This window comes from Myotis yumanensis, unplaced genomic scaffold (assembly GCF_028538775.1).
Source record: "Myotis yumanensis isolate MYYU_CA2020_CCGP unplaced genomic scaffold, mMyoYum1.0.hap1 SCAF_9, whole genome shotgun sequence".
Taxonomy (NCBI): domain Eukaryota; kingdom Metazoa; phylum Chordata; class Mammalia; order Chiroptera; family Vespertilionidae; genus Myotis; species Myotis yumanensis.
In genome coordinates this window covers 14,159,337-14,186,951 of record NW_027223760.1, presented here as the reverse complement: position 1 = coordinate 14,186,951, position 27,615 = coordinate 14,159,337, and the positions used below count along the sequence as shown (strand labels likewise).

The window sequence follows — 27,615 nt, the reverse complement described above, 5'->3', positions numbered from 1 at the left end:
ACTAAAGGAGATAGGATTCATATCCAAAGCTCTGCTTCCCTGAAAGGGGGCTTAGCCATGCTTATATTCACTATTTAGGCAACTGAACGTTGATTTCAGTTGGCTATATTTACAGGGTTGGGTTCCTGTCAGACTCATCCTGTTTGTAGCTGGTTTACAAGATACAGTGCTACATTTTAACATGTAGCATGAACAGCATTAGTAAGAATGGTCTAGACCTTGAGACCCTTGTCCTAACAGTATCTTCTACAAGACTTACATTTATTAATCCTCTCAGTCAGTATTCATAAAGACCATTCTTAAAGAGAAACATGTAAGAGGGGAAAAACATGGAACTGTTACTGGTGAATCTGGAGGTCGTGGGGTGCCATGAGGAAAAGAATTTCCTGAGGCCCCCACGGGAGGAATGGCTTTTGTGGAAAGCTTTACTGATGATGTAAAATTAAGGGGGTTCCCCTCCAAGGTCCCATATCTGTCCACCTTGTCTTCAGCAGGGGCACGGCCCAGAATTTATGTTCCATATTAAAGTATAGTCTAGTCCAGCATCTGCCTAGCTTAGCTTGTGTTCCCAGCTGCAGTCCATTGCATGTGGAGTCCACAGGCTAGGGGCCATGCAGCTGCTTACGGCCACATGGCTGTGCTGTGGAGAGAGAACAGGCCAGCGCACTGGCAAGTGCGGATCATGGAGCAAGAGAGAGCAAGCACAAACAAGAGCACAAGAGCAAGAGAACTCTTTGGGGGTTTTAACCTTCCAAGATTTCAAAATACCAACTTCTGCGCATGGGCCACGATGTTTCAGTCGCACTGTACATGCATGCCCGCACGTGGTATTTTGCCGACCACCGCCCTAGCCAATCTATTGTTCCCAGGCTAGTCTGACAGGCAGGCATTTTCACTGCATCACTCTGACTTTACTCCCCTTTGTTCGATCCCCCCCCCCCAGTGATCTGCAGGGGATGGACCAGTGGTTCCCTGGGGAGAGTGAAGCTGTGGCTACCTGGTGAAGCTGCCCAGGTGACCATGCTTATCATGTCTGGCCTCCCCATTGCTCTCTTCCTATTAATAATACTAATAACTAGCTAATTATGACAATTATAAAATATGTAGCAGCACTACACACCTATGAGAATGCCAAAATCCAAACACTGACAGTACTAAATGCTGGCGAGGATGTAGAGCAACAGGAAATCTCACTCATTACTGAAAGAATACAAAATGATGCAGCCACTTTGGCAGACAGTTTGGAGGTTTTTTACAAAACTAAACATACTCTCACCATTAAATCCAGCTGTCATGCTCCTTGGTATTTACCCAGAGGAGTTGAGAACTTATGGCCCACCCCAAAAAAACCTGTATACAGATGTTTCTAGAAGCTTTTTTCATACCAAACTTGGACACTACCAACATGTCCCTCGGAAGGTGGAACATTAACCAGACAATGGGGTATTAAGCAGTGCCAAAAGGAAATGAGGTGTCAAGCCATGAAAAGACATGAGGAACCTTAAGTGCATATTGCTAAGAAGCCAAACTGCAAAGGCTGCCTACTGCATGATTCCGACTATATGACATTCTGATGTAGGCAGAACAGGCACAGTCCAGGGATCGTGGTTATGGCAGGAGTGAAGAGAGGGGAAAGGATGAACAGGTGGAGCACAGAGTATGTTCAGGGCAGCACATCTACTCTGTCTGATACTATAAAAATGGGTATATGTCATACATTTGTCCAAACCCATAGAATGTACAAGCCCAGGAGTGAACCCTAAGGTAAACGTGGACTTTGAGTGATTATGATGTGCCAACGTAGGTTTATCAGTGTGTCTTGTCCATGTTAAAAGTAAGTTGTAACAAATGGAGCACTCTGGTGGTGGGTGTTGGTCATGGGGGACGCTGTGCAGGTGTAGGGGCAGGTGGTGTATGGGAAATCTCTGTACCTTCCTCTCAATTTTAATGTGGCTCTAAAACTGTTCTAAGAAAAGATTCTAAGAAAATTTAGCAGCAGGTCTTTGCTTGCTAATCCAAGAACGTTGCTTGTATTTAAAACGGGAAGTAGCAGGAGGAAGTAGGGGCGTCAGTCTTGGTAATGCCTCCTGGAACCTATCTTTCAGCCCAAACAGCCTGGGTAGTTTGTAAGTGGTGTATAAGTGATCTCATCCTCTCTTCCTGAGAGCAACAGAACTGAACACTTGTCCTTGTGTCAGGCAACGTGCTATGTATGCACTGTCCATTAATTATTTCTTTCAGCCTTACAGCAATCCTATGAGTTAAGGGTTGTTATCTCTATTTTACACATGAGAAACCGAGGCTTAGAGTGGTTAGCAACTTGGCAGAGGTCAGAGAGCTAGGAAATTTTGGAGCCAAAATCCAAATCCAGGCAGTTGGCAACTAGGGTCTTCACTCTGGAATGAATTCCGTGATGTTGCATCTCCAGAGTCTCCAGTCCCTGTCCAGATGCTCAGCCAGACCCTTTAGCTTTAAGCAAGATGAGCCATGCGCGTTCGTGTACTTACTTTTAACATGGACAAGACACACTGATGATTCATTGTGCCCTCCTCGGGGCTCAGAGAGAGGATTGCTCCTGCAAACACTTCCCAAGGCAGCCTGAGCAGCCCCCGTGGGAAGCTCGGTGGTCGGAGCATCCATCCACACATGGCAGCTGGCCTACTTGGGTTCAGAACTGCACCAGAGGACCTGAGCACCATAAGCCATTTTCCTTTATTGATGCTAGCAATTATCTAAAGAGAGTAGGGAAATTAGAACACTATTGCATAACTGTGAGTCACCTCTAAATAAACAAGTAAAACCTGCATCTTTTGGCTTGCGTAGCTTTGGAAGGACCAGAATTCTTTTGTTTTGAGAACATAAGTAAACCCAACCTAGCACCTTCCTTTTCCTGTTTTCAAAACAACATAGATCAAATTATAAAAGCTCGTCACTTCTTTAAAGCAGTACATTGAATGCCCTAGATGAGATTTCTCCAAATGTTAAGATGGATAAATTTATGGTCAACACTTTGAGAAGTAATGTTTGTTCATTTTTAATGTTAACTTTATTACAGTTCTTTAATAAATTGACATAGGTAAATATTGTTTTCCCCAAACTATGTACTTACCCTGAAGTAAATTGCTTTTCCTGAGGAAAAAAGGAGGCATCAGTTTGTTTAGATGTGTGTTTTATATAGTTTCCTAAATGGAGTGAATTACCAAAAAAAAAAAAAAAAAAAAATCTTAAGCAGTGACATAAAAAGGCAATTAATTTAAGTTCCCAGTTAGGTCAGAATCAGATTGTCTTCTCTGATATTTGAAGGTGTTGTATTATGGATCCTAAGGTCATATCACATACCCGTAGCCAAGTATCTGTATAAAAACACATTCTGAAGTCACTCTATTTGACTGGTTGAGCCACCAGAAAATGTTAACCATATCTATCTACTTACCTATCTATATTTTTTGATAGTTTAAATGATTGCAAGTAAGCTGTATAAGGTTATGACTAGTCAATTTTTTCTTCCAGCTGGAAATTCTTAATCAGAACAGTCTATTTCCAAGCAGCAAAGCTGGTCATTAGCATTCAACACTAACACTATTGATATACATTTAACTTAATTTATAAAGAATTCATTGAGAATTTTTAAAAATATATTTTATTGATTTTTTACAGAGAGGAAGGGAGAGGGACAGAGAGTCAGAAACATCGATGAGAGAGAAACATTGATCAGCTGCCTCCTGCACACTTCCCACTGGGGATGTGCCTGCAACCAAGGTACATGCCCTTGACCCTTGAGTCCCCAGGCTGACACTCTATCCACTGAGCCAAACCAATCAGGGCTCATTGAGATTTTTATTGTGTACTGGGCTCAGTACTCATAATAAACATGAGTATGGCCTGATATCTTTCCTGTAGTTTGCAGCCTAGCTTTTTTGGAAGAGAGGAGAGAGAGACTTTCAAGCAGATAACTATGTTGTGGTGGAATAGCAAGTGTTCAGCCAAAGCTGTGTGCAAAGTACAGTGGTGGCACAGAGAGAAGGGGTTCAGCGTTGGGCTAGTCAGAAAAGGCTGCACAGAGAAAACAAACGAGAAAGTGGGTCTCATAGGAAGAATACAACTTACAGCTGCTCACAGAGGTGTACAACAGCACGGTAGACTCGGGCCTTGTGCTAGTAAATAGTTTTGTAGTTTGAGCATGTTTTAAAATGTACCTAGGATTCTTTTCATCAGATATGGTAAGACACACAAACATGAAAATGACTGTTGTGAAGGAAGATGTTTTTATACTCAGATCCCTAGAAACAGCAAGCACACCATTGCCACACAGGGCCATCGGGGGGAAGCGCCAGGGTCAGTCAGGAGGTAGAGGGAGTGAGGCAAAGCCTTTATTGTGGCTTCCCAATAAAGGAATGGCTAACTCAAGGTAAGCAGGCTTAGTTTGGCGAGGTTGAATAATTTCAGAAGGCTCCAGGATATAGGGACAGCCCCTGGTCTGGCCCTGGCGTGGTTAGGCCCGGGAATAGTGGCTTGAAGTGTGAGAATTTTATAAAGGGGGGCTTGGGCTCTAGATTGATTGGTTTGTACATGTAAGTCACATTCCCCATAGAGTCATTTGCCTTCTAATCATCAGCTAGCGCTGGAAGGATGTTTTTGCTATTGAGTCACAAAATCACACTAGGAGATCAGCATCAAGGACTCCATGGGTATCTTCTAAGGTCAGGATATTCATCAGCACCTTGACATACTAAGAATCTACCCTAGGATTCATAAGCCCATCAGCCCATGTCTGAGGGAAAGGACCACAGATACATCAGAACACACTATGCATGGCATCCCTATTTCGTTTCTCTCACTCTTCAAGTGTGAGAACTGGGAAATAAGAATTGGAAATGAGAGTGAAAAATTAGAAATTCATACACAAAGCCACTGGGTGGAATGCGGTCATCATATCTGGAAGAAGTAGTTTTGGTCAGAGTACTGTTTGTAGCAACTTAAAGATAAAAGGAAGTCGGGAGGGAAGAGAAAGCATAGATAGAATTCATTAACCTTAGAGACAAAGAATCAGTTTCCTGTGAGAAAGATAAGGGAAGGAGCAGAATTTTGAGAGTGCTGGAAAGAAAAAAAAAAGGATTACCAGCAGGAGGAGGAAAGCAGGTTGCATGTCATGAGGAAGTCAAGGATGGGTTAGGAGCACAAAGAAGTTTTGGAATGTCCACTGTGTAACTAGGGACATGTAGGAGGATCGGATTCCTCCTAGCCAATGGGATTCACTAGACCTGTAGAAGTCTTGGTTCCACGAGTCCAGATGAGTCTGTAGACTTCAAAAGTGTATTGGCTTTAAAATATACTGTTCTGTGCTTTAACACTGTTCAGCCTCCTAAGAAAGCACAGATGGAAGATTCTAGATAGACCCAAGCTTACAGTATCCTATATAATAAAAGCCTAATAATGCTAAGTGTCCGGTCATCTGGTCGGCCGTTCAACCAATCAAAGCGTAATATGCTAATGATATGCTAAGGCAGCTCAACTGCTTGCTATAACATGCCCTGACCACCGGGGGCAGATGCTCCAACCAGTAGGTTACCTTGCTGCTAGGGTCCGGCCAATCAGGACTGAGTGAGATGGGCCAGACATGCCCTGGAGCCCTTCCGCGGTCCCTCCCCGGCTAACCAACCTCCTGCGTCCCTCCCTGGCCCCAATCATGCACTGGTGGGGTCCCTCGGCCTGGCCTGCACCCTCTCGGAATCCAGGCTGAAGGACCCCCCCCCCCCCTTTCCCTGCCCCACCAAGTGCACGAATTTCATGCACCGGGCCTCTAGTTGAGAAATAATGATTTGAAGAAATAGCATCTGGAGAAATGTGAGCTCTACACTGGATGCAGATGAAAAGTGTTTCAGTGGGAGGTGCACTGAGGGAAAGGAAGGCACTGAGATATTTGGGTAGTTCTAATTGAGGCTGAGGATATGTGGATGTTGAGGAGAGTCCTAGTGAAAGCTGTTGGAGCCAAGGACTTTAGGAAATTGTGAGCTCTGATAATTTTGCTTATCCATGTGATTCAAAGCCTCCTGAATAACTAAACTCTTAGATAAGCCATTTTGTTTTCTTTTTCTCCAAGGCGTTGGATTTAAAATAAAAATACAATAACCAGTAAATATTTTATCCACAGTTAGAATTATACCTTACCTTACCTAAATATCCATTACTTTAAAAAAAAAATCTTACATGTGGAAACATCATTATCCTTTTTCTTTGACCATTTGGTAATCTGGGCTATTAATCCCCAAAGGGTAGTGCAAATATAAATTTCAGTTATGACCTTGTGAAACAGAAACAATCATTACTTATTCAATTAATTCAGACCGAAAGCTGTTTATTTCCTATGAGGAGCAGGCAGCCTCCAGGGCCATGTATCTAGGGAAGAGGGTATTTATTCTACCGATGAGTTCTTGGTAATGAAGGAAAAACAGTCCAATGCTGTTGCAAAACCATTGCTGTTTAGTGGCTTTCATTTCTTCCTGGGACTCTTCTCCCTCCAAGTAATGTTTCAGCTTTGGGGACAACGTTTCTCCCAGGGGCTGTAAGTTTGGATTTCCAATTCTTCACTCTCATTTCTAATTCTTACTTCCTAGATCTTCACACTTGAAGAGTGAGAGAAACGAAATAGGGATGCCATGCATGGTGTGTTCTGATGTATCTGTGGTCCTTTCCCTCAGACATGGGCTGATGGGCTTATGAATCCTAGGGTAGATTCTTAGTATGTCAAGGTGCTGATGAATTTCTTGACCTTAGAAGATACCCATGGAGCCCTTGATGCTGGTCTCCTAGTGTGATTTTGTGGCTGAGTGGCATCATAGCAAAAACACTGTAACTCAGATCACTTTTAGGAGTAATTTATTTGATTATTACCCTTTATGACATAAAGAGCAGCTGATTGCCTGTTGTACACTTCATGTGGTTGTGTGTGTTAAAAAAAAAAAAAGTCTTTTGTATGTTAGGGTCATTTTAACACTGGGAAATAATCTATACTAATAAAAGGGTAATATGCTAAGTAGGGTGATGTCTTCCAGACGTCCATCCAGACAAAGCCACAGCGGCTGCGAGTCCCGGGGCTCAGGCCTTGCAGCTGCCGAGGCCGGTAGTGGCAGCAGCAGCAGGGTGATGGGGGCAGCGCCTTCCCCTGATAAGCCGGTCGCCTCCCGCAGAGGAGTGGGCCTAAGCCATCAGTAGGACATCCCCTGAGGGCTCCTGGACTGTGAGAGGGGGCAGGCCAGGCTGAGGGGACCCCCCCGCCCCCCCCAGTGCACAAATTTTCATGCACCGGGCCTCTAGTAATAAAGACTATTACTAATACTAAATTACTTTCAGAAAGAAATATTTTGGCAGTTCTATTTTTAATTTTTTGAGGTAACTCCGTACTGATTTCCACAGTGGCTGCACCAATCTGCATTTCCACCAATAGCGCATGAGGATTCACTTTTCTCCACATTCTCACTAACACTAGTTTGTTGATTTATTGATGATAGCCATTCTGACAGGTGTGAGGTGATGCCTCGTTGTGGTTTTAATTTGCATTTCTCTGATGATTAGGGAAGTTGAGCATCTGTTCATAAGTCCATTGACCATCTGTATGTCCTCTTTGGAAAAGTGTCATTCTACTCTTTTGCCCATTTTTAAATTGGAATGTTTGGGGTTTTTTTGGTGTTGAGTTTTATAAGTTCTTTATAAATTTTGGATATTAACCCCTTATCAGATGTATCATTGGTGAATGTGTTCTCCATTCAGTGAGTTGTCTTTTCATTTTGTTGATGGTTTCTTTTGCTGTGCAAAAACTCATGACCCAGCAATTCCACTTACAAGAATTTATCTGAAGAAACCAGAAACACTAATTCAAAAGAATATATGCACTCCTGTGTTCATTGCAGCATTATTTACAATAGCCAAGATTTGGAAGGAGCCCAAGTGCCCATCAGTAGATGAGTGAATAAAAAAGCTGTGGTACTTTTACACAATGGAATACTACTCAGCCATAAAAAGGAAGAAAATTTTACCCTTAGTAACAGCTTGGATGGACCTGGAGAACATTGTGCTAAGTGAAATCAGCCAGTCAGAGAAAGACAAATACCATATGATTTCACTCATATGTGGAATATAATGAACAAACTGAACCAACAAACAAAATAGAGACAGACTCATAGATAGAGCAGGCGGGCGGGGGGGGGGGGGGGGGGGGGGAGGGGGAGTTAGGGGAATGGAGGGATTAAGCAAAAAAGAAAAGAGAGATAACTCATGAACAACAGTGTGGTAATTTCAGGGGGAGGGAGGTGGGTAGAGGTGGAAGAGGGCTTAGAAAGAACTTATGGTGATGGAAAAATATTAAATTAAATCAAATTAAATTTTTTAAAGAAAATTATTTTGGAAATAGCCTATTAAGATTTTTCCTTCAATTAATTGATTTTTTGGGTCATTTTGGGGGACTTTTTTGTTGATACTTTTATTTCTAAGTAATGGAGTAGGAATAGTTTCTGTGGATGCCAGGCTTAATGTCAAGAAAGTACATATAATTAGTTACTTCTCAAACACAGCTGCAAGTATCCATGTGCCTGGTACCAGTATATAAAAATAGACTATACAGTCAAAACAGTCTGTGCATTGACTTCCAAGCGCGGGATTATTTTAGAGGGGTCTTCTGAGTGCATGGCTGTACTGCGTCAGCTCAGCCAACTCTCATGATGCCTCATATGTACCCCGACAGATCCTCTTTTAGGAATTCTGATGTGCAGTTAGGTCAGTTGGTATGAGTGCGGGGCTGTGACCAGGGCTCTGGATGTGATTCCCATTTGAATTTACTTTAGCACCAAGGCAGTGAAATTGCACTTGAGTCCTTTCCTGCTGGCTAGCCCCATGGGACAGTCCCTCACAGGAATGGGTGACAGGCATGTCTGGACACCCCATTCCTAGTCCTGTTGCTCCTGGGGATGTCCTCTGAGACATTTCAGAGCATCATCCGATCTTGTGTACAAAGCGCAGGTGTTTGGATGAAAAGGACACGTGAATGGTAGCATTATCTGCCCTGGCTGAGGGACTGTGACCACAGGCTTTAGTTCTGTGTAACACTTCTCTGGAACTGACCAGAGTTTGAGAGCTTATCTGGTTTTGGCAAAGGCTGATGACCTTAGTCCAGTGGTTCTCAACCTTCTGGCCCTTTAAATACAGTTAGTTCCTCAAGTTGTGACCCAACCATAAAGTTATTTTCGTTGCTACTTCATAACTGTGATGTTGCTACTGTTATGAATCGTAATGTAAATATCTGATATGCAGGATGGTCTTAGGCGACCCCTGTGAAAGGGTCGTTCAGCCGCCAAAGGGGTCTCGACCCACAGGTTGAGAACCGCTGCCTTCGTCCCATCCTAACTAAATTTGTTATTTCACTGTCCTTGTGTTCTCCAGGAATATTAACGGGAGACGAGGGATACTAGAGGAAAAAAACAGATGACTTCAGGAGCTGCTCCAGAATAGAAGGGGGTGGAAATGGCAGGGTGCTGCTCTCCTTCCTGCAGCAAATTCCAGGGAGCGCCGTCATGTGCCGCCTACACAGAAGAGCGGTGTCATCCGGTCCGAGGCCCTGGCGTCTCTTAGTGTGAAAGTGGGTGGCATTGCTTGGACAATAGAAATTGGATTCTTACAAGGATAGACTTTAAACCCACAGTTCAGGTTTACTCTTCAGAAATTGATCACAGCCAGTCATAAATCATGCTGGAGACTCAGGAAATGATTACCATTCATCTGGGCCTAAACTCCTTTGGAGGATACGCCACTTTTCACTGTTGCATAATGTATAACACATGTTTACAGTGTTCTATAATTTACCCTCTATTACAGACCGGTTAAGTACTCCTTTCCCATTCTGCTCACAAATGCCCAGCAGAATAAAGAAGACAAGGCAGCTGGTTGCTGAAAAAATGGCCCATGTGTAGCCCTTGCTTGAATAAATGATGAAATGTAAAAAGAAAGTCCAGCAGAAACACAAATAGTTGAGCATTTTTACTGATGTGAACCAACAGAAACAGGCCTTGATAAATGACCAGTTTTATATTAATAATACCAGCTAACCTGTGCACCACAGTTGATGGTTTACAAAGCATTTTCACAGCTATCCTTGCCTCAAATACAATAAAGGAAGACAAATTTGCATGATCTGAAATAGCTTCTTACCCAGTTCCTGCAAATGACACTTGTCTTGTTGAGATCTGTCTGTTCCTTGAAAAAGATCAGCTCTCACCTTTTGCCTAATAGGTCCCTGTGCCTCTGACTTGACTTAAGAATAGCTTAGGAGCTTCCAACCCCCAGTTCACACATCTGCAACCTGTCCCAGGCACACACATCTTTATTGCAGGCATACGATGAAGTTACCCTCCAGGGACTGTGCCTCTTCCCAGGCATGCCCTGTGATCTGTGTAGCAAATCTCTCTTAGCAACTGCAGCCATTTTCTGGTTTGCTGTGGGGCGTAGCAGCAGGTAGGCATTCGAGAACTGGGGAACATTTAATGGTGGCAAAAATTGCTGGCAGGGTTTGAATAAAGACTGCTTTCAAACCATTGGCATTCCTTTTCCCTTGATTGTTGCTGATAGCAAGTAAATCCTTTCAGCTGGTGGAAGGTGAGAGTGGTAAGATCTTTCTATGTTCTCCAGATGCTCAGCAGTTCTTGTGACTGGTGAGCTACTCTTCAGTGTCCAAGGTTGGAGGGGGGAGGTAGGGGTTTGGAGGGAGGGCACAGCACCAAGAGCAAAACTGTCTCCATCATTCTCTCTTTGTGACCTGGGAACTTTTTATTTTAATTAAAAGAACTTATATTTCCTGCTGCTATAAAAGGGAGCATATTTAAAAATTTTCATTACAACCTCTGCCCCCAGAAATTATCTGTTATATTATCCCTATTAGACAAGAGACTGCCTTTAATTCTTTGTTTTTCACTTTTTAATTAGCATGTGGGGATGCTTATGTTAACACTGTTAACACATTTCAAGTCACAAATAAGTAGATATTTCTGAAATTACCATGTTAGCGAACTACATTGTTCCTGAAATGTTGAAGCATTTCAAGGAAGCTACATGGCATTTTTTTTTTTAGGTTTGGTTGGTTATTTGGATAACCGCTTATATGTTCATTTTTAGGAAAGATGTTTAATGCTGTTTTTTCTTTCTTGTTATGACTTAAAAGTCCTAGGTGATTAAAGCCAAATAAGAAAATACTTCTGTGCAGTCATAATGATGTGAATAACATGCAGGTGGGGGAGAACCTGTCTGGGGATTGTTAGAACACGCATTCAGTCCAGCACCTGTGAAGGGGTGTCTGCAGAATCCCTCTCAGAGTGCTTGGCACAGGACTCTTCAGCCCCCACAAGTGGCCATTGCTTCTCTATACAATATGTGACCACTCAACAAAAGCCTGTATTTCAAACATTTATTTTAAAAATCAATGAGCAAGTCAGTTCTATACTCCTTTTAATCATTGCAAACAAGTTTTCTTTCATATGTTCTAAGTCATCTTTTTACCAAGAGCTGTTTTTTTGCTGGTTCACTATAATGTCACGAAATTTGATATGTTTCTGATGGGGTTACTTATTTTGTTGGAAAAGTCTGCCAATTTACTCAGTATCTAGAAGCTTTAGAAAACTTATCATGAAGCATATGACTTAGAATTTCAGCAAATGAAGTACATTTGTTAGCGCCACAAATAGAATATTTATCCTGAAAATTCACCCCGAAAGCTCCAAATTACACCCATTATTAATGGCAAAGCTTCTAAAGTTAATGGCATAACAGTATCTTCTTTCTCTACATGTGGTGCTTCAGAACACATCATTTGATTTACATTATAACTGATTTTATGTATTAAAGGGTGTTGTTGAAATAGGATTCTGTAATATTTTGTTCTAAGTCTTTGCTTTTTGCTCTGTAATCTTTTTTAAAAAAATATCTCAAAAGAATTTATTATTTATACTAGAGGCCTGTTGCACGAAATTCGTGCATGGGAGTGGGGGGTGGGGCGGTGTGTCCCTCGGCCCAGCCTGCACCCTCTCCAATCTGGAACCCCTCGAGGGATGTCCGACTGTCCAGGCCTAAACAGGCAGTCGGACATCCCTCTCACAATCCAGGCCTAAACAGGCAGTCGGACATCCCTCTCACAATCCAGGCCTAAACAGGCAGTCGGACATCCCTCTCACAATCCAACCACTCGCCTGCCTGCCTGCCTGCCTGATTATCCCTAACCGCTTCTACCTGCCAGCCTGATCACCCCCTAACCACTCCCCCGCCAGCCTGATCAACGCCTAACTGCTCCCCTGCCAGCCCCAACTGCCCTCCCCTGCTGGCCCGGTCACTCCTAACTTCCCTCCCTTGGCAGCCCGGTTGCCCCTAACTGCCCTCCCCTGCCAGCCTGGTCACCCTAACTGTTGTCCCCTGCAGGCCTGGTTGCTCCCAACTGCCCCCCCTGCAGACCTGGTTCCCCCCAACTGCCCTCCCTTGCAGGCCTGATTGTCCACAACTGCCTTCCCCTGCTGGCCTGATCACCCACAACTGCCCTCCCCTGCCAGATATCTTGTGTCCACATAGGGGTGGCCATCTTATGTGTTGGAGTGGTGGTCAATTTGCATATTACCTCTTTATTAGATAGTATTTTCTCTACCCATGGAGTGTCATATTCACACGTGTTTCTGTAACTGTTGGATGATGATGAGTTCATTTCCACCCACGGGCATGTTGATTCTTTTCTTGTGTAGCAACTCATGTGTGCACCCAAAGTGCTTGGCCTCCCGCATACATGGAGGGGGCTCTAGAATAATGGACCTTAGAAGCACAGCCTTTTCCCTTAAGGGAGGTGATGCAATAGGAGAGACAGAAGAGTAGTACACGCATGGGCACACGCCTGAAAACGATCTCCCAGCACACTACAGGCTTCGCAGACTTCTCCTGGGGGCTCTAAAGAATATGGAGACTTTGGCCCTGGCATCTGATCCCCAACTTCCCATTTCTGTGACATAATCTAAAGGATATAAAAATAGGCAAAGACAAGCCAGAAAGAGTGTCACCAGTATTGAAATGATAGCTATCACTACATGTTCATGGTCGTCCAAGCATAGCCAAGTGCCTTACATGCATTATTTCTTTAATCCTTCAAAACAACAAGAACAACAAAACCTTGGGTTAGGTAGCTGTTATCCTCATGGAACCAGTGAAGGCCCAGGAGAATACAGTAATCAGCCTAAATTTACATAACTTGGAAGTGACAGCGTCTGTATTCAAATGCTTTGCAGGGCTGTGGCTTTAACTTCCTCTTCTTCTCAGCTGAAAGGAACACAGCCATGTAAATTGGCATCAGTCTGCCCACTGAATCCCTTTAGGAGAGAAGCATATTAATGGCAACCAGCTGAAAAGTTAAATATATTCGAGGAGACTCTACCTGCCCTGCTTATGGATAAACACCAGATATGGTTGGCTCCTACTGGTCCAAAGATGGAGTAAACAGAAAAAAAAAGAAAAAGAAGAAGAGGAGAGGGAGGGGGAGGGAGAAGGGGAGGAGGAGGGCCTGGGAAAGAATTTGCAGCCTAGAAAAAGGAAAATGACATAACACGTAAGATGCAAGGAAACAACCTACATCTGACAAAATTATGAGAAACAAGTAAATTTTAGAAAGTAATTTTTAGACAGCATCTGCTTTGTGTCTTAAAATTCAAGGAAGCAGACTCTGAAGTGACTGCATGGTGGGGAAGCCATATCGTGATGGAGAGAGGACTGTCTGCAAAGCTGAGGAAAGCAAGCAGAGAAGGGGCGAGATCCCGGGGGCAGAGTGCTGGAGTGCGTCCTCGGTCCGCCACTTCTAGCCGTATAGCCTTGGACAAACCCTTGCCCTCTCAGTGCTTCAGTGTCCTTCTCTGCAGTATGAGACTACCCACCTAATAGGGTTATTATAAGAATTTAAAATGGACTAGGAGAATCGAAGCATATATTAAAGTAACAGTGAAAAATCAACACCATTAAAAAATTGAATCCAAAACAAAATTAAGATCTTCCAGAATCCAGAGGAAAGGAATGAAGTGATAGAGTAGGAAATAAGATTTCATATATATATGTGAAAAAAATATACATACACATATATACATATATATGTGTGTATACACACACACACACACACACACACACACACACACACGAGAAAATGGAGATCCACTAGGAGAGAAATTGATGTTTTTGAAAGAGACTAGAACAAATGGAATGATGGATGCTGCAAACAAAATGTAGCAGAATCTTCAGATTAAAAAGGCTACAGGCCAGGACAATTCCAGCCAACACTGGGAATAACCTTAAATGTTATATATTAATTTTAAGGGTAGAAAAAGAATTGATTTAATCAGGTGGAAAAGCAGAAGGCTTACCTGAAAGCGAGAAAAGTCTGCCTGGCCTCAGACTTCATTGCTCCCGTGCACTATGTAGAATGCCGGACACAGATGCTGGAACAATACATATTTCTATGGAAGGATACCACCTCAGAATGTTTTTACCCAGACAAGGTGGTGTTCATGTAAGAAGGTACAAAAAATCATCCTCAGAATGACAAAGGTATAAAATATTCGCATCCAAAAGCTGCTTGAAAAATAAATGATCTAAAGACTTACCTAGTTAGAAGTCGGCATAAAAATAAATAATGGTATAAAAATGCAAAGAGGAGCAAGAAATTGGTTATTAGTTCTTATCCTTGGCTTGGGCATCTAAGTGCTTAGGAGACTCTTGGTAGATTTAGCGATTGAGTGTTGGACAGAGCTGAGTGTATGCGATTACACAGGTGATCCTGATGAGCAGGCAGGATTGGGAACCACTGCTCTACCAATTTTAATCAAATATGTACTGGACATAGATAACGGGAAAAGTGGGGATGTTGCCAAGGATATATAAAAAGGATCCCTTTATTAAATTTATGCTAACAGGTTTGAAAATATCAAACTTTTATAAGATATATAAAAGCAAATTCTAATAAATAAAAATGATTAGTTCCCAATGGTAGGACTCAATTTTATGAAAATGTCTTCTTTCTCCCAATGTGTGTCTAATTTATACATAATTTCAGTCAAAATTATAATTGCTTATTCTTAGAAGTTGATAAAATAAATTGAAATTTTATCTAAAAGAATGAGCTGGTAACTTAGCAAAGAAAGTCTTGGAAACTGATATTGTGAAGGAGACTTGTACTACCAGTTGGTAGCATTTAATAACACAAAGTATTTGTACTAGTGAATTATGAATAGAAAGATAAAGGACACAGATAAAAAACGGGCCCCATATTACAGAAATAAAAAGGATAATTCATCACAAAGACATAATTGCTTATGTGAATAGTAACAAAACCTCAAAATGTATGAAACAAAAATCGACAGAATTGAAGGGAGAAACAGACAATTTCATAAGCATAAAATTTAATATCTCCATCAGTTGTTCATAAACAACTAGTAGTTGATAGTAAAAACAAAATATGAATAACATTATCAATCATCTTAAATAATTGACATTTGTATTTGTATAATGTATTCAGTGACCTCAACAGAATTAAATGAGAAATCAATACAATAAGCTATTTAGGAAAGCTCTAAATATTTGGAAATTTTTGAAAAACATTGCTCTGTAATTCATATGTCAAACACAAAATCACAAGGAGCTCAGGAAATAATTTGAACTGAATGGCAGCAAATACAGAGCCACTACTTCTACTCTCAAAAGAGCCAAATGTGTGTATCTTGCACTTTGTAGTAAAAGTTAAATGTCAATCTATATTTGCAAAGAAAATCATTGGCAGTTTTGTGTTGATGATCCTGAACACAATCCAACATTTCCAGCAGAAAAAAAAAATTGCCCACATTTGACAGTGTCACATTGGGACTATCAGTTAACGTTAAAACAAAACAAAACCCAGCAAAACATACACACAACTGTTTCACACTGGTTAAAAAAAAGAGTATTAAATATTTTCTGACCATAAAATTTATTTAAACTGGAAATAGGGCCATGATTTAACCTATTTATCAAAAGTTTGCTCTGATTTAAGAAGAGCCTATGTGATCAAGAAATGGGTTGAATGTATTAAAAATATTGTACATCATAAAATAGATCGGATGTATGAGTAGACATCAAGTAATTATAATTGGTTGTTAAAATATAAGTTTCAGCAGGAGACCCATAATGATAAATATCGGATACTAAATTGAGGACAAAGATACAAAATTTCCAGGAGAAATTTTGAAATCCAATTTTGATTTTTAAAGTCCTTTCCCACATCCTATGTAATAAAAGTGTAGTATGCAAATTGTTTCCTCGAACGGGAGTTCTTGCAGGAGTTTGACCAGGGGACGGGACTGCCTGGGGGAAGGGAGAGTACCTGGCCAGCAGCTGCCAGCCGCTAGGGACCCTACCAGTGCATGAATTTCATGCACTGGGCCTATAGTTGAGGGAATAAAAGAATCTAGATGTTGGAGATTAAAGAGAAAAGTTCTTATGAAAGAGCTTTTCTTTGGAGAGAATTGTGCTGAGTCCTGCCCCATCCAGTTGCTTGACCCTTCATTTCAAGTTGAGATAAAAGGGCTTCAAGGACACAAGTTAATGACTTAAATTTTTCCTGAAGGCCTTGGTAGTCTGAATGAAGGTGGAGATGAAAAGTGGGAATCCTGTGGAAATGACAGAATGGTGATTTCAATGGCCATCTTGAACTGCCAGATTTTGTTTAGATGAAGATTCATAAGTGTTTCCTATAGACTACCTTAGGCCATGGGCATCAAGGAGTCGAAATGAGATTGATTCAGGTCCTATTTAGTAAAGAAGTCTGGAGAACATGGGACCTCAGCCCACTAAAACTGCTTTCTAGATGTTATACTTAAGGAATGTGTGCAAGGCTAGCTTCATAGGTGTGCAACCTATGTCATGGCCAAGGGCATGCACTTGGAAGGGGCATGTTTGGTTAAATGGTGTGCTGTTACCATCTTGAAATTCTTAATTTCTTTAACAACTTTGTGTTTTGATTTTTTCCCGGACCCCACAGGTTATGTATCCTGCCCTGAATGTATGACCTACATTAGGAAGCTATGGATGAAGGGACCTCAGCAGGGGGAGAAGGCGTGGTCCTCTAACGTTACCAAGCGCTCTGTAGGGCAAGAGTAGTCTTTAAATATTCACCACCCTCGTTGGTAAGGCTAGCGAACCAGTCAGGTGGAATGTTCCTGCTCCTCTCCCCTCCATCTTCACCGTCTACCTCCAGTCCTTTCCAACCCAGAGAGGGCTAAAACACTTAGAAGGGGTGAGCAGATTTGGATAAAAAGAGTGGTTTTCATAAACTCTCCCTTCCCAAGTGGTGCATGTTAAACCTGGTGCAGAGCCTAGCCGGCTGGGGAAGGGAAGCTGGCTTAGCACTAAGCTGGATATTCTGATAGCCAAATGGAGACTGTTTTGTGTCTTAAAGTGACTATGAGACTTGTATTAGATAAAAGTAATTGGAAAAACCATGGGGCTTTCTCAGGTTTTCATCCAGGGCTGAGGGATGAGTTACTTACATTAATACAAATTAAGAAACAAGTGAAAGACAAAAATGAAACTGCTTTAGAAATTGCGTCTCTGAAGTGATACTTATTTGGTGTATTGATTACAAAAGAATCTAGAAATATCAAATGTTTTTTGATTCATAAACCATGTTAACCTTTAAGTTTCAAATGATGCTCTGAAAGCTAGCTTAGATTTAATGGTGAAATTGAACTTCTTGTGAATAACATCTCCTAACTGATGTAATTTGGTAACAGGAAAAAACAATGCCATTTGCCCTTGTGTTTGTCTAGTTCTCTGACAGTGGTCTGAAAATGAAAAGTTTAGTTCAAAGTGGTTGCTTCCAAAGTGAGGAAACGTATGTAATATATCCTTGGAAAACACGCTTAACATTTTGACAGTTAAGCTTGATTTATAATAAAGTAATTTCATTTTCCACTAGCAGTGACATGGAATAATTTTTTTCTATGGGCTCTTCTAAATGACCTGAGTTGGGAAAATGTGGCTAGTTTTCAATATATTTCTACTGCTATTTCCAATTTTATGTGAAGACTGTTGTAGGGTAATTATCTAAAATTGCATTTAGTGCCATGTGGATGTGCAATTAACTTTGACACTGATAGACTGACAGAGTAAAATGAGGTTGCATTCTTTCCTGGGATTCTATGAACTATATTTTAATGCCCTTCAGTGATGAGATATTTACATCTTTTTTAAAAGATATGTACTTTTTAGAATTGATTTGAGAGAAACAGAGGAAGGGAGAGAGACAGAGAAGGAAAAAGAGACAGACAGAAACAGAGAGAAACAATGATTTTTTTTCCAGTTATTTATGAATTCATTGGTTACTTCTTATACATGCCCTGACCAGAGATCAAACCTGTACCTTGGTGTATCGGAATGATGCTCTAATCAACTGAGGTACCTGACCAGAGAAAGATATTTACATCTTCTTAAATTTTCTGGAGTCTTTTTATTTTTAAAAATATGTTTCCATTGATGTTTTTTTTTTGGAGAGAAAGGAAGGGAGAGGGATAGAGAGATGGAAACACAGATGAGAGAGAAACATTGATCAGTTGCCTCCTGCACTCTCCCTGCTGGGGATCGAACCTGCAACCTGGGCATATGTCCTGAGCAGGAATTGTCCTGGTGACCTCTTGTTTCATAGTTCAGTGCTCAACCACTGAGCCACACCAGCCTGGCTCTGAAAGTTTTTTGTAATTGTTCAAACTTTACAAAAGAGATAGTCTAACAAAAGTTATTTCACCATTATTAGTAGTGTATGTCTTTTCTCTATAGTTATATCTTTTGCATGTTGTGAATGTTGTGGATTTTTTTTTTTTAATATTTTTATTGATTTTTTACAGAGAGGAAGGGAGAGGGATAGAGAGTTAGAAACATCGATGAGAGAGAAACATCAACCAGCTGCCTCCTGCACACCTCCCACTGGGGATGTGCCCGCAACCGAGGTACATGCCCTTGACCGGAATCGAACCTGGGACCCTTCAGTCCGCAGGCCGACGCTCTATCCACCGAGCCAAACCGGTTTTGGCATGTTGTGGATTTTTGACTAAAAAATTTCATGATGTAATTTCTTCTTTGGCAAATATCCTTATCAATTCTTTCTGGCTATACAAAACTTGTAGGAGATTTATATTTTGTGACTTGGTAAGTATTATGTGAAATATAACTTATATGAATGTAGTAGAGATCATTTTATTTTTGAACTTTTGGTAAAACTTATTTTAACTGTTGCTATTTCTAATTTTACTTTAAATTAGGGAAGGCTGCACCTAAAATTCAGTTCCTTGAAGGAGTGGACATCATGGGAAAATATATATTCGTATTATTTGTAATTTAAAAGCCAATTTAAAAGTACTGTAGACGGCAGTGGCATTCCAGACTATCAGGGATTGGGGACACATTCCCCTCCCGTCTTGCTCACCGCCTGACATCACACTTTAGCCATTACTCAGAACAGTTGTGAATACCTTTTGGAAAAGTAATCACAAACCCTTCTTATAAATATCTTACCTTTTTATTCCTTCAGTGCATTCCTCTGATTTTGTTTTAGGCTCGCAGGAAGGAGGTGTTTGTCCAGGAACGCTATGGAAGATTTAATTTAAATGACCCATTCCTGGCACTGCAGAGAGACTACGAAGCAGGTGCTGGTGATAAAGAGAAGAAGCCAGTCTGTACCAACCCCCTCTCCATCCTGGAAGCAGTCATGGGCCACTGCAGAAAAATGCAGGAAAGGATGTCCGCACAGCTGGCTGCTGCTGAGAGCAGACAAAAGAAGGTATTGAGACTTTTAAATGGCCATTTTCCCCAAAGTACGGTGTAGAAGGCAGAAATGATTTCTGAGGTTATCCTTTGTTCTTAAATATTATACTTTCAGGAAGAGTTGGAATAAGTACTTAGAAATGCAAAATTCTGACCAATTCTGGTGGTGTTTTTGAAATGTCACTCAAAATTAAACAAACAAACAAGCACAAAACACTAAACCAGGAAGGATGTCTGATAAAGACATTATGTTTCCCATTAAGGTTACTTTAATACTTTCTTTAAAATAATAATTTTCCTTCTTTGACTTTCTCTTTTCTACGGCTATAAGACATGATTAACTGCTAGGTAGGTGATCCAGTAATGCAACCAGGAAGGACTCTGCTCATATGTGGTATCCCCAACTTACTTTATCCAGCTTCTGTCTCAAATATTTCTTTAAAATTAAAAATCGCTTAAATTATTTCTTTGGAAAGTGAAACTAGCATGAGGAGAAGTAGAATGAAAGTTTGCGTGCAATCTCACTACTTGTCATCGTGAAGTCCTGGTTAGTCTCAGACTCGCCTCTGGGGTCTGATAGCTGTGTATGCTGCAGACCTCCAGGCTCCTGCTCACTCACATGCCTTTCATTTAAACCAACTTCCTCCCCACCCCGCACCTCCCCTACCAGCACACACTTATTTATTGTGTATGAGTAGATGCTTCAGAGTCCTGAGTGATAAAAGCTTACTCTCATCAGCCATGCGGAAATAGAAGTTTAAAGTTTGTCCTTCCAGTATACAGACAAGCTATGAATTCCCTTTAGAAAAGAGAGTGAGGAAATTGTAGAAGCTAATGATGTCTAGTGTAATTAGAATTAAGAGCAATATGTTCTTTCAACCATCATTAAAACATAAAATGTTTCTATTTGTCCTTTTCAGAGAACTTGTTATAGCTTACATGTAACACCTGCTTGATAATCAACCTGAATGCACCATATTGTAAATATTTATGACACTGTCATTGATGTGTATGTCTTTTCTCTGTAGTTATATCTTTGCATTAACATATGCATGCCAGTGTTCTGGGGTGGGGGTTGAGTAAAAGCAAACATTTTCATCAGGATGTCAAATTGTAAGAAAATAAAGCACTGGGTAAATTAGTAAAGAAGGAAGAATTGAAGGCTTTCCATGGATGTGAGGTGGAATCAAACAGTTTTACTTAGGATGTTGCAAACCCTCTACAAAGCCCAGCAGACAACCACTGAGGCCTCTGGAAATTGTCAAAGATCCCCACAAACCACATAAGCAAGAGTTAATGTATTTTAGCTGATGTCACTGAAGCTCATTTGTATTTCTTGGATGATACACATTTCATTTATGTTCTGAACATGTCAAATGAGCTATTTCATCATAAAGTTTTTCTGGTTTTTCTGCTGTGTTATCGGAAGTCAAGAAAATACTTTGTTTTCATTGTAGTTTTCACTTAATATACAAAAATGCATGCTTTCCTAAATTTTACTTCAGCTTTGCATTTTATCATTTCTCTTGTAGAAAAAGAAGAAACTCATTTTGAAATCAATGAAAGATTTTATTATCCAGCTTATTTTTGTAAATCAGCTTACATCCTGTTTGTTTCTGAATGGCTGGGTCATTTCCAACCTGGCTGGTAGTGAAAGGAAATCGTTTCTGTCCTGTGAGTCCTGACAGGCTAATATGAAATGAGCCAGTGATCTTTCGCTCACATTTAACAGGGATACAGTGGTTCTTTATGGCCGAATTCATTGGCTGTGTAGTCTCTGACAGGCAGCGCTGTCTTCTGTCCCTAAAGGATAGTCTGTTCTGGTAGACTGTAGCATGTAAAAAGAGTTACAGTTTCTACTCGTATCCTGAATCTTACAAAGAAAATACCACATCAAGTGATAAGGCCACAAAACAAAGAAGTCATCTTTCTAGCAATGAAACTACCTATCATCTTTAGTTTTGAAAGTTTTTTTTTTAATTTTTATATATTGAATTGAGAGAGAGAGAGAGAGAGAGAGAGATGTTGTTCCACTTATTTATGCATTCATTGGTTGATTCTTGTTATGTGCCCTCACCAGAAGCAAACCCGTATTGGATGATGCTTGTAACTGAGCTACCTGGCCAGGGCCTGAAAGTATTTTAACAGACATTTTCAGTACCCTTGCATATAAAGTAAATTGCAGCTTTAGAAATCTAAAATCAGTAAGACAAAAAAAATCCATTAGTTTCCATCAGTCCAGTTCTTTAAATTACTGTCAGAGCAAAAGCCAGGGAAAGCAAAGGCCTTATTATCTACAATTCAAGTGTTTATTACCAGACACCAGGCACAGCTCATGGGTGATTCTAACACATTTGGCCTGAACGCTGCTCTGCTAGGCCTCTCCAGACGAGAGAAGGAGGCTGCTTGCTCATTCAAGCATTGGTTCCTGCTGAGACTCCTAATAGGAGGGTTATCTGGTCATTTGTGTGCCAGGAAAATTTGGGCAAGAATAAATTTGGGTAAAGACGGAGCGCTTAAAGCCGTTTTGAATAAGCTAATGAGTAATCATCATGGGAAACTTTGCCTCCAGTAATCTCTACATTTCGAGCCTGTAACCTAGGTAGGTTAGAATGATATTTGGGGTTTTTATTACTTATCTTGTACATCATCTGTTAATAGAGTTTCTGTCCTAATTTATTTTCAATCATTTTACTCACACTTAGAAAGTGTGAGTAATTTCTAACCCTAAAATAAGAGAGACCTTATAATTTGAGCAGAGCCTTTAAAAGTAAGAAGCCAAGATAATAACTAGGAAATTCCAAAGGGAGCAATATTTTTTCCACCAGTGAAAAAACAAAGTAGTTAGCTCTGTGTATTGGGTATAGCTTCTTCTAGGTGGCAGCTCAGCGTAATGAGGTCAGTTGCATGTCAATAGATGCATCAGGAAGGGTTTTAGTTGTGAGCAGATGAAGCCAATATTGATTGAGTTAAGCAGAAAAAGTGTTTATTGGTTGTTTTACATTATGGTAGAGCCTGGCTGGGCCAGCTAAGGGACCAGCTCTTAACCAGCCAGCATCACCAACAAATGCTCATTATAGATCCAGTCTGAGGTGGGTGATGTTTTTGCTCATGAGAGCTGGATACTTCAGCTGGCTGAGTCCAGACAGCACCACTGCCCTCACTGCTCTGGGTCTTGAGTGGTGCTTCCCTGGCCCTGCTTCTTTGCATCCCTCATTTCCCACTGGAAGCCTAAGAACAGGTGCATTTCATTGGTCAAACCTAAGCTCCACACCCTCTCCTCAGCTACAAGGGAGACTGGGAAAGCTCCCCTACATTGGACGTATTTCACTTCTGTGGGGAGAATAATAAGGGGAGAGAATTCTCCCTAACAGGAAGCAGTTTCAGGTGCTAGACAACCAAAGAAATGACAGTTGAGCCAGAAAAGAATAATCAGGTTGTTCTAATTTCTTTCATAGGCTCCGTCTTCCTATTACAACTCATTGTACTGCACTGCCACTTGTACACAGTGCTCTCTACTTCATTACATAATGGTTTATAACATATAATTTAATTTTAAATTGCTTCCTAGACTTTCATTCAAGGACAACATGGTAGAGAACCATCTAAAATAACATTTTTAGGAAGAATATTTAGGACATTTTGTAAATGAGTGATTGTTTTTAGCTCATTCCTGAGTCTTTTTTTTGTATGACTCATTGTTACATTTCAACATGTATTTGACTTCCCAGACACATTGCAGTGAGTGTTAAGAGGGAGCTGGAGATGTGTCTTATGCTCCCTCTCAAATGGGATATTTTCTTTTGCTCTATTTTCAAATTCATTCTCCTTTATAACTCTACTCTCTCAAGTCTGCTATTTAAGCCCATTCAATTAACATTTTTTTTTTCATTTTATTTTTTAAAGTTTTTACTTATTTCAGAGAGGAAGGGAGAGTGAGAGAGATATAGAAACATTAATGGTGAGAGAGAATCATTGATAGGCTGCTTCCTGCATGCCCCACACTGGGGACCAAGCCCAAAACCTTGGGCATGTGCCCTGATGGGGAATTGAACCGTGACCTCTTGGTTTATAGGTTGACACTCAGCCACTGAGCCATGCCAGCTGGGCAACATTTTTTCATTTTATTATGCTTTTTAGTTCTAGTTTTTCATTTGATTTTTTTTTTCCTTAGTTTCCATTTCTATGCCAAGATTCCCCTTCTGTTCTATCATTGTGACCATATTTTCTTTGACAGTGGCTGCTTTAGGGTCCTTGTCTGCTAATGCCAATATGGATCATCTTGGACACAGTTTATATTTGAGTACATTTATTTTGACAACAGACCACTTTGAATTTATTTGTGGGTATGGCATAAGTTGGTGGTCTAGCTTCATTGTTTTGCATGTACCTGTCCAGTTATCCCAACACCATTTATTGAAGAGACTGTCTTCACTCTATTGTATGCTCTTGCCTTCTTTGTCAAATATTAATTGAGCATAATGGCTTGGGTCGATATCTGGCTTCTCTTTTCTGTTCCACTGATCTATATGCCTGTTCTTGTGCCAGTAGTAGGCTGTTTTGATTACTGTGGCTTTGTAGTATAATTAGATATCTGGTATTGTAATCCCTACAACTTTGTTCTTCATTCTCAAGATTGCTGAGTCTATTCAGGGTCTTTTTTGGTTTCATATAATTTTTGGAGTATTTTTTCTAGATCTGTGAAATATGCCATTTTGGTATTTTGTTGTGTGTTGTTTTTTTTTATTGCTGCTTCAATTTCATCAGTTGTGATTGGCCTATTCAGCCCATTGCTTTTCATTACTTTGTATGCTTCATGCCACTCCATCTGGCCTGAAGTATTTCCATTGATAAATCAGCTGGCGAATTGAGAAATCAGCTGGGGATGTCCCATGTAGGTAACTTTCTGTCTCTTTCTTGCAGCCTTTAAGAGTCTTTCTTTGTCTTTAATGTATACCATTTTAAAAATGATGTATAGTTGTGGGTCCTTTTTGGTCCATTTTGCTTAGGACTCTGTGTTTCCTGAACTTGAGTGACTTTATCTTTCACCAGGTTAGGGAAATTTTCTGTCATTTTTTCAAACAGGTTTTCTATTCCTAGCTCAGGTTCTTCTTCTTGCACTGTTATTGTATGAATGTTGTACCAAAGTTCCTTTAAACTCCCCACCTGCTATTTAATTTTTTCCCCAATTGCTGCTTTGAATGCGTTTTTGTTTCCTACCTTGTCTTCTGATTTACTGATTCAGTCGTCTTCTATTCTACTTTGATTCCTTCCAGGGTATTCTTTACTTCAGCTGTGTTATGCTTCATTTATACTTAATTTTCTGTTTGTTTATCCTTACATAAGAATATTTTTCCCCATTAATTTTTAGAGAGAGGAGAAGGGAAGGATGGAGGGGAAAGAGAGAGAGAGTGAGAGAGAAACATTGATGTGAGAGAGACACATTGATTGGTTGTCTCCTGCATGTTCCCCAACTAAGACCTGGGATCAAATCTGCAACCCAAGTATGTGCTCTTGACTGGGAATCGAACATCCATCTAGTTTGTATGCAGCATTGGGCCCAGGGATGGGTCATCAAACATCCCGTGGTTCTCCCAGCTCCACCTCTGCTGGTCTTTGCCAGCCACCAGGAGAGAATCTTAGTCACTCAAAAGTCTGTTTCTGACCAGGATGGCAGTGTAGGTAAATGTGGTATATGCCTCTTCCCAGAGCCAGGTCTAAAATACAGAACAACCATCATTAAGAACTGCCTGAATGCCCTGACCGGTTTGGCTCAGTGGATAGAGCATTGGCCTGAGGACTGAGGGGTCCCAGGTTTGATTTCAGTCAAGGGCATGTACCGTGGTTGTGGGCACATCCCCAGTGGGAGGTGTGCAGACGGCAGCTGATCAATCTTCCTCTCTCATTGATGTTTCTAACTCTCTATCCCTCTTCCTTCCTCTCTGTAAAAAATAAATAAAATATATATATTAAAAAAAAGAACTGCCTGAAATCTGACTGAACGGAAGCCCTAAGTGACCGGCCAACCGGCTGACCAGCTAGTAGGTATGATGCGCACTGACCATGAGGGGGCAGACGCTCAACACAGGAGCTGCCAAGTGACAGCAACTTTGCAGAGTGCCCTCTTGCACTCCAGGACCCCTCGGGGGATGTCGGACTGCCAGTTTCAGTCCAATCCCCCCAGGCCAGGCTGAAGGACCCACCTGCCAGAGGAACCCCGCTCACTCCGCAGATGCCCTTCGAGCCCCTGAACTGCCCCAGATGCAGCCGGCCAAGGGAGGTTGGCTCCAGGTCGTGTCCGGCCCATTTTGCTCAGTCCCACCTTGCCAGCCACCTTCTAATTATTTTCCTTTCAATGTGCACGAATCCATGGACCAGGCCTCTAATAATTAAAGAAGGAACTACACTGAGACTGGTAGGAGGTGCAGAGGTGTGGAAAGGGTTGATCTGACACCCAGATGTGGCATGTTTTTTTATTGGGAGGGGTGTCTTGGCTGAGGAGGCTTCCTGTGAGGAGCAAGGGGTCCCAGCCCCACACCAGAACAGTCAGCCCTGAGTTCCAGTGCCGGGAGGAGAAGTCCTTGTAACATCATGCTGTAAAAACCAGCGGGGATTGTGGCAGAGTGACATGGAGGCAGCTGGAAACCCAGGCAGTTCCTCTTACAGGGCCCGCGCACAAATGTACTTGGAATCACTCCCTCTGAGCTCCAGTCCTGGGGCAGCAGCTTGGAAGGATCCAGGGTCATACAGTGAGGATCTAAATTGTTCTAGCATCAGGGCAAGACCTGCGGAACAGCTTTCTCCCAGACAAAAGGACTGACAGAGGTCATTGTTTCTCTAATGAGATCTCCTACCCCTCACAGAGCTGACTGGCAGGCGCCATATCTGACACTCCATCAAGCTGACCCACAATGTTCACCCTGCCCTGGGGATTACCTGAGATTCTGTCCAACCCAGTTGGTAGCTGCACCCAAGTTGTTTTCCGTGGCTTTTCCATATGAATGGCCTGTCCTATCTCAGGATTCAGACTTTCCTAAAATCTCTCAAAAAAGTAGAGCTGGACTCAGCTTTCCCCATACCTCTAGATAAGTGGCCCCAGACCCAGCACTAGTAGCAGCCTGCCTTGGTTCACAGCTTGGCCTCTCCTGGGCACCTCCAAGCCCAACACAAATAACAGCCATCTGCAGATTGTTCAGTAGCTCAAGCCAGGTGGCCCCAGTGAGAGCACAGGCAGTGACTTTGCACCTCCCAGGAGGCTGCAGAGCCAGTGCACCTGGTGGACAGCTTCAGACAATGCCAGATTACAACTCTACCACATTCATGAGTGACACACTCAAGGGAAGAACTTAGTGAGCAACCAAGCCCCACTGAAGCAAGTCCTGTGCCATAGGGTGTCTTCTGCTGTAGCCACAATTAGTCTTCATAGCCAGTTGGCCTGGGGGTCAATCCCTCCCAGTGATGCCAACAGCAATCAAGGCTCAACTACAACAGGATAGTGCACACAGCCCACATAGGGACGCACCTAGAGTGCCTAGCTCAGGAGACTGGAGAGGCTGAGCCATTGGGCCCTACAGGACACCTTCTACACAGAGCCACTCTACGAAATTCTGGAGATGTAGCAGCTACTTAATACATTGAAACAAACACAGAGAAGCAGCCATAATGTAAAGAAAAATGAAAAAAAAGACGAAGTATCCAGAAAAAGAACTGAATTAGATGGAAGCAAACAAACTACTACATACAGAATTCAAAACAATGATTATAATGATGTTC

At 41.5% G+C, this 27,615-nt stretch overlaps 1 protein-coding gene across 1 annotated transcript in view; it reads left to right on the top strand.

The window, feature by feature from the left end:
- CTTNBP2 (cortactin binding protein 2) overlaps window positions 1–27,615 on the top strand; it is a 168,906-nt gene that overhangs the window by 44,706 nt on the left and 96,585 nt on the right. Inside the window, 1 exon segment of the mRNA XM_070425002.1 lies at window positions 19,634–19,858. Within this exon segment, the coding sequence (XP_070281103.1) occupies window positions 19,634–19,858 (225 nt within the window).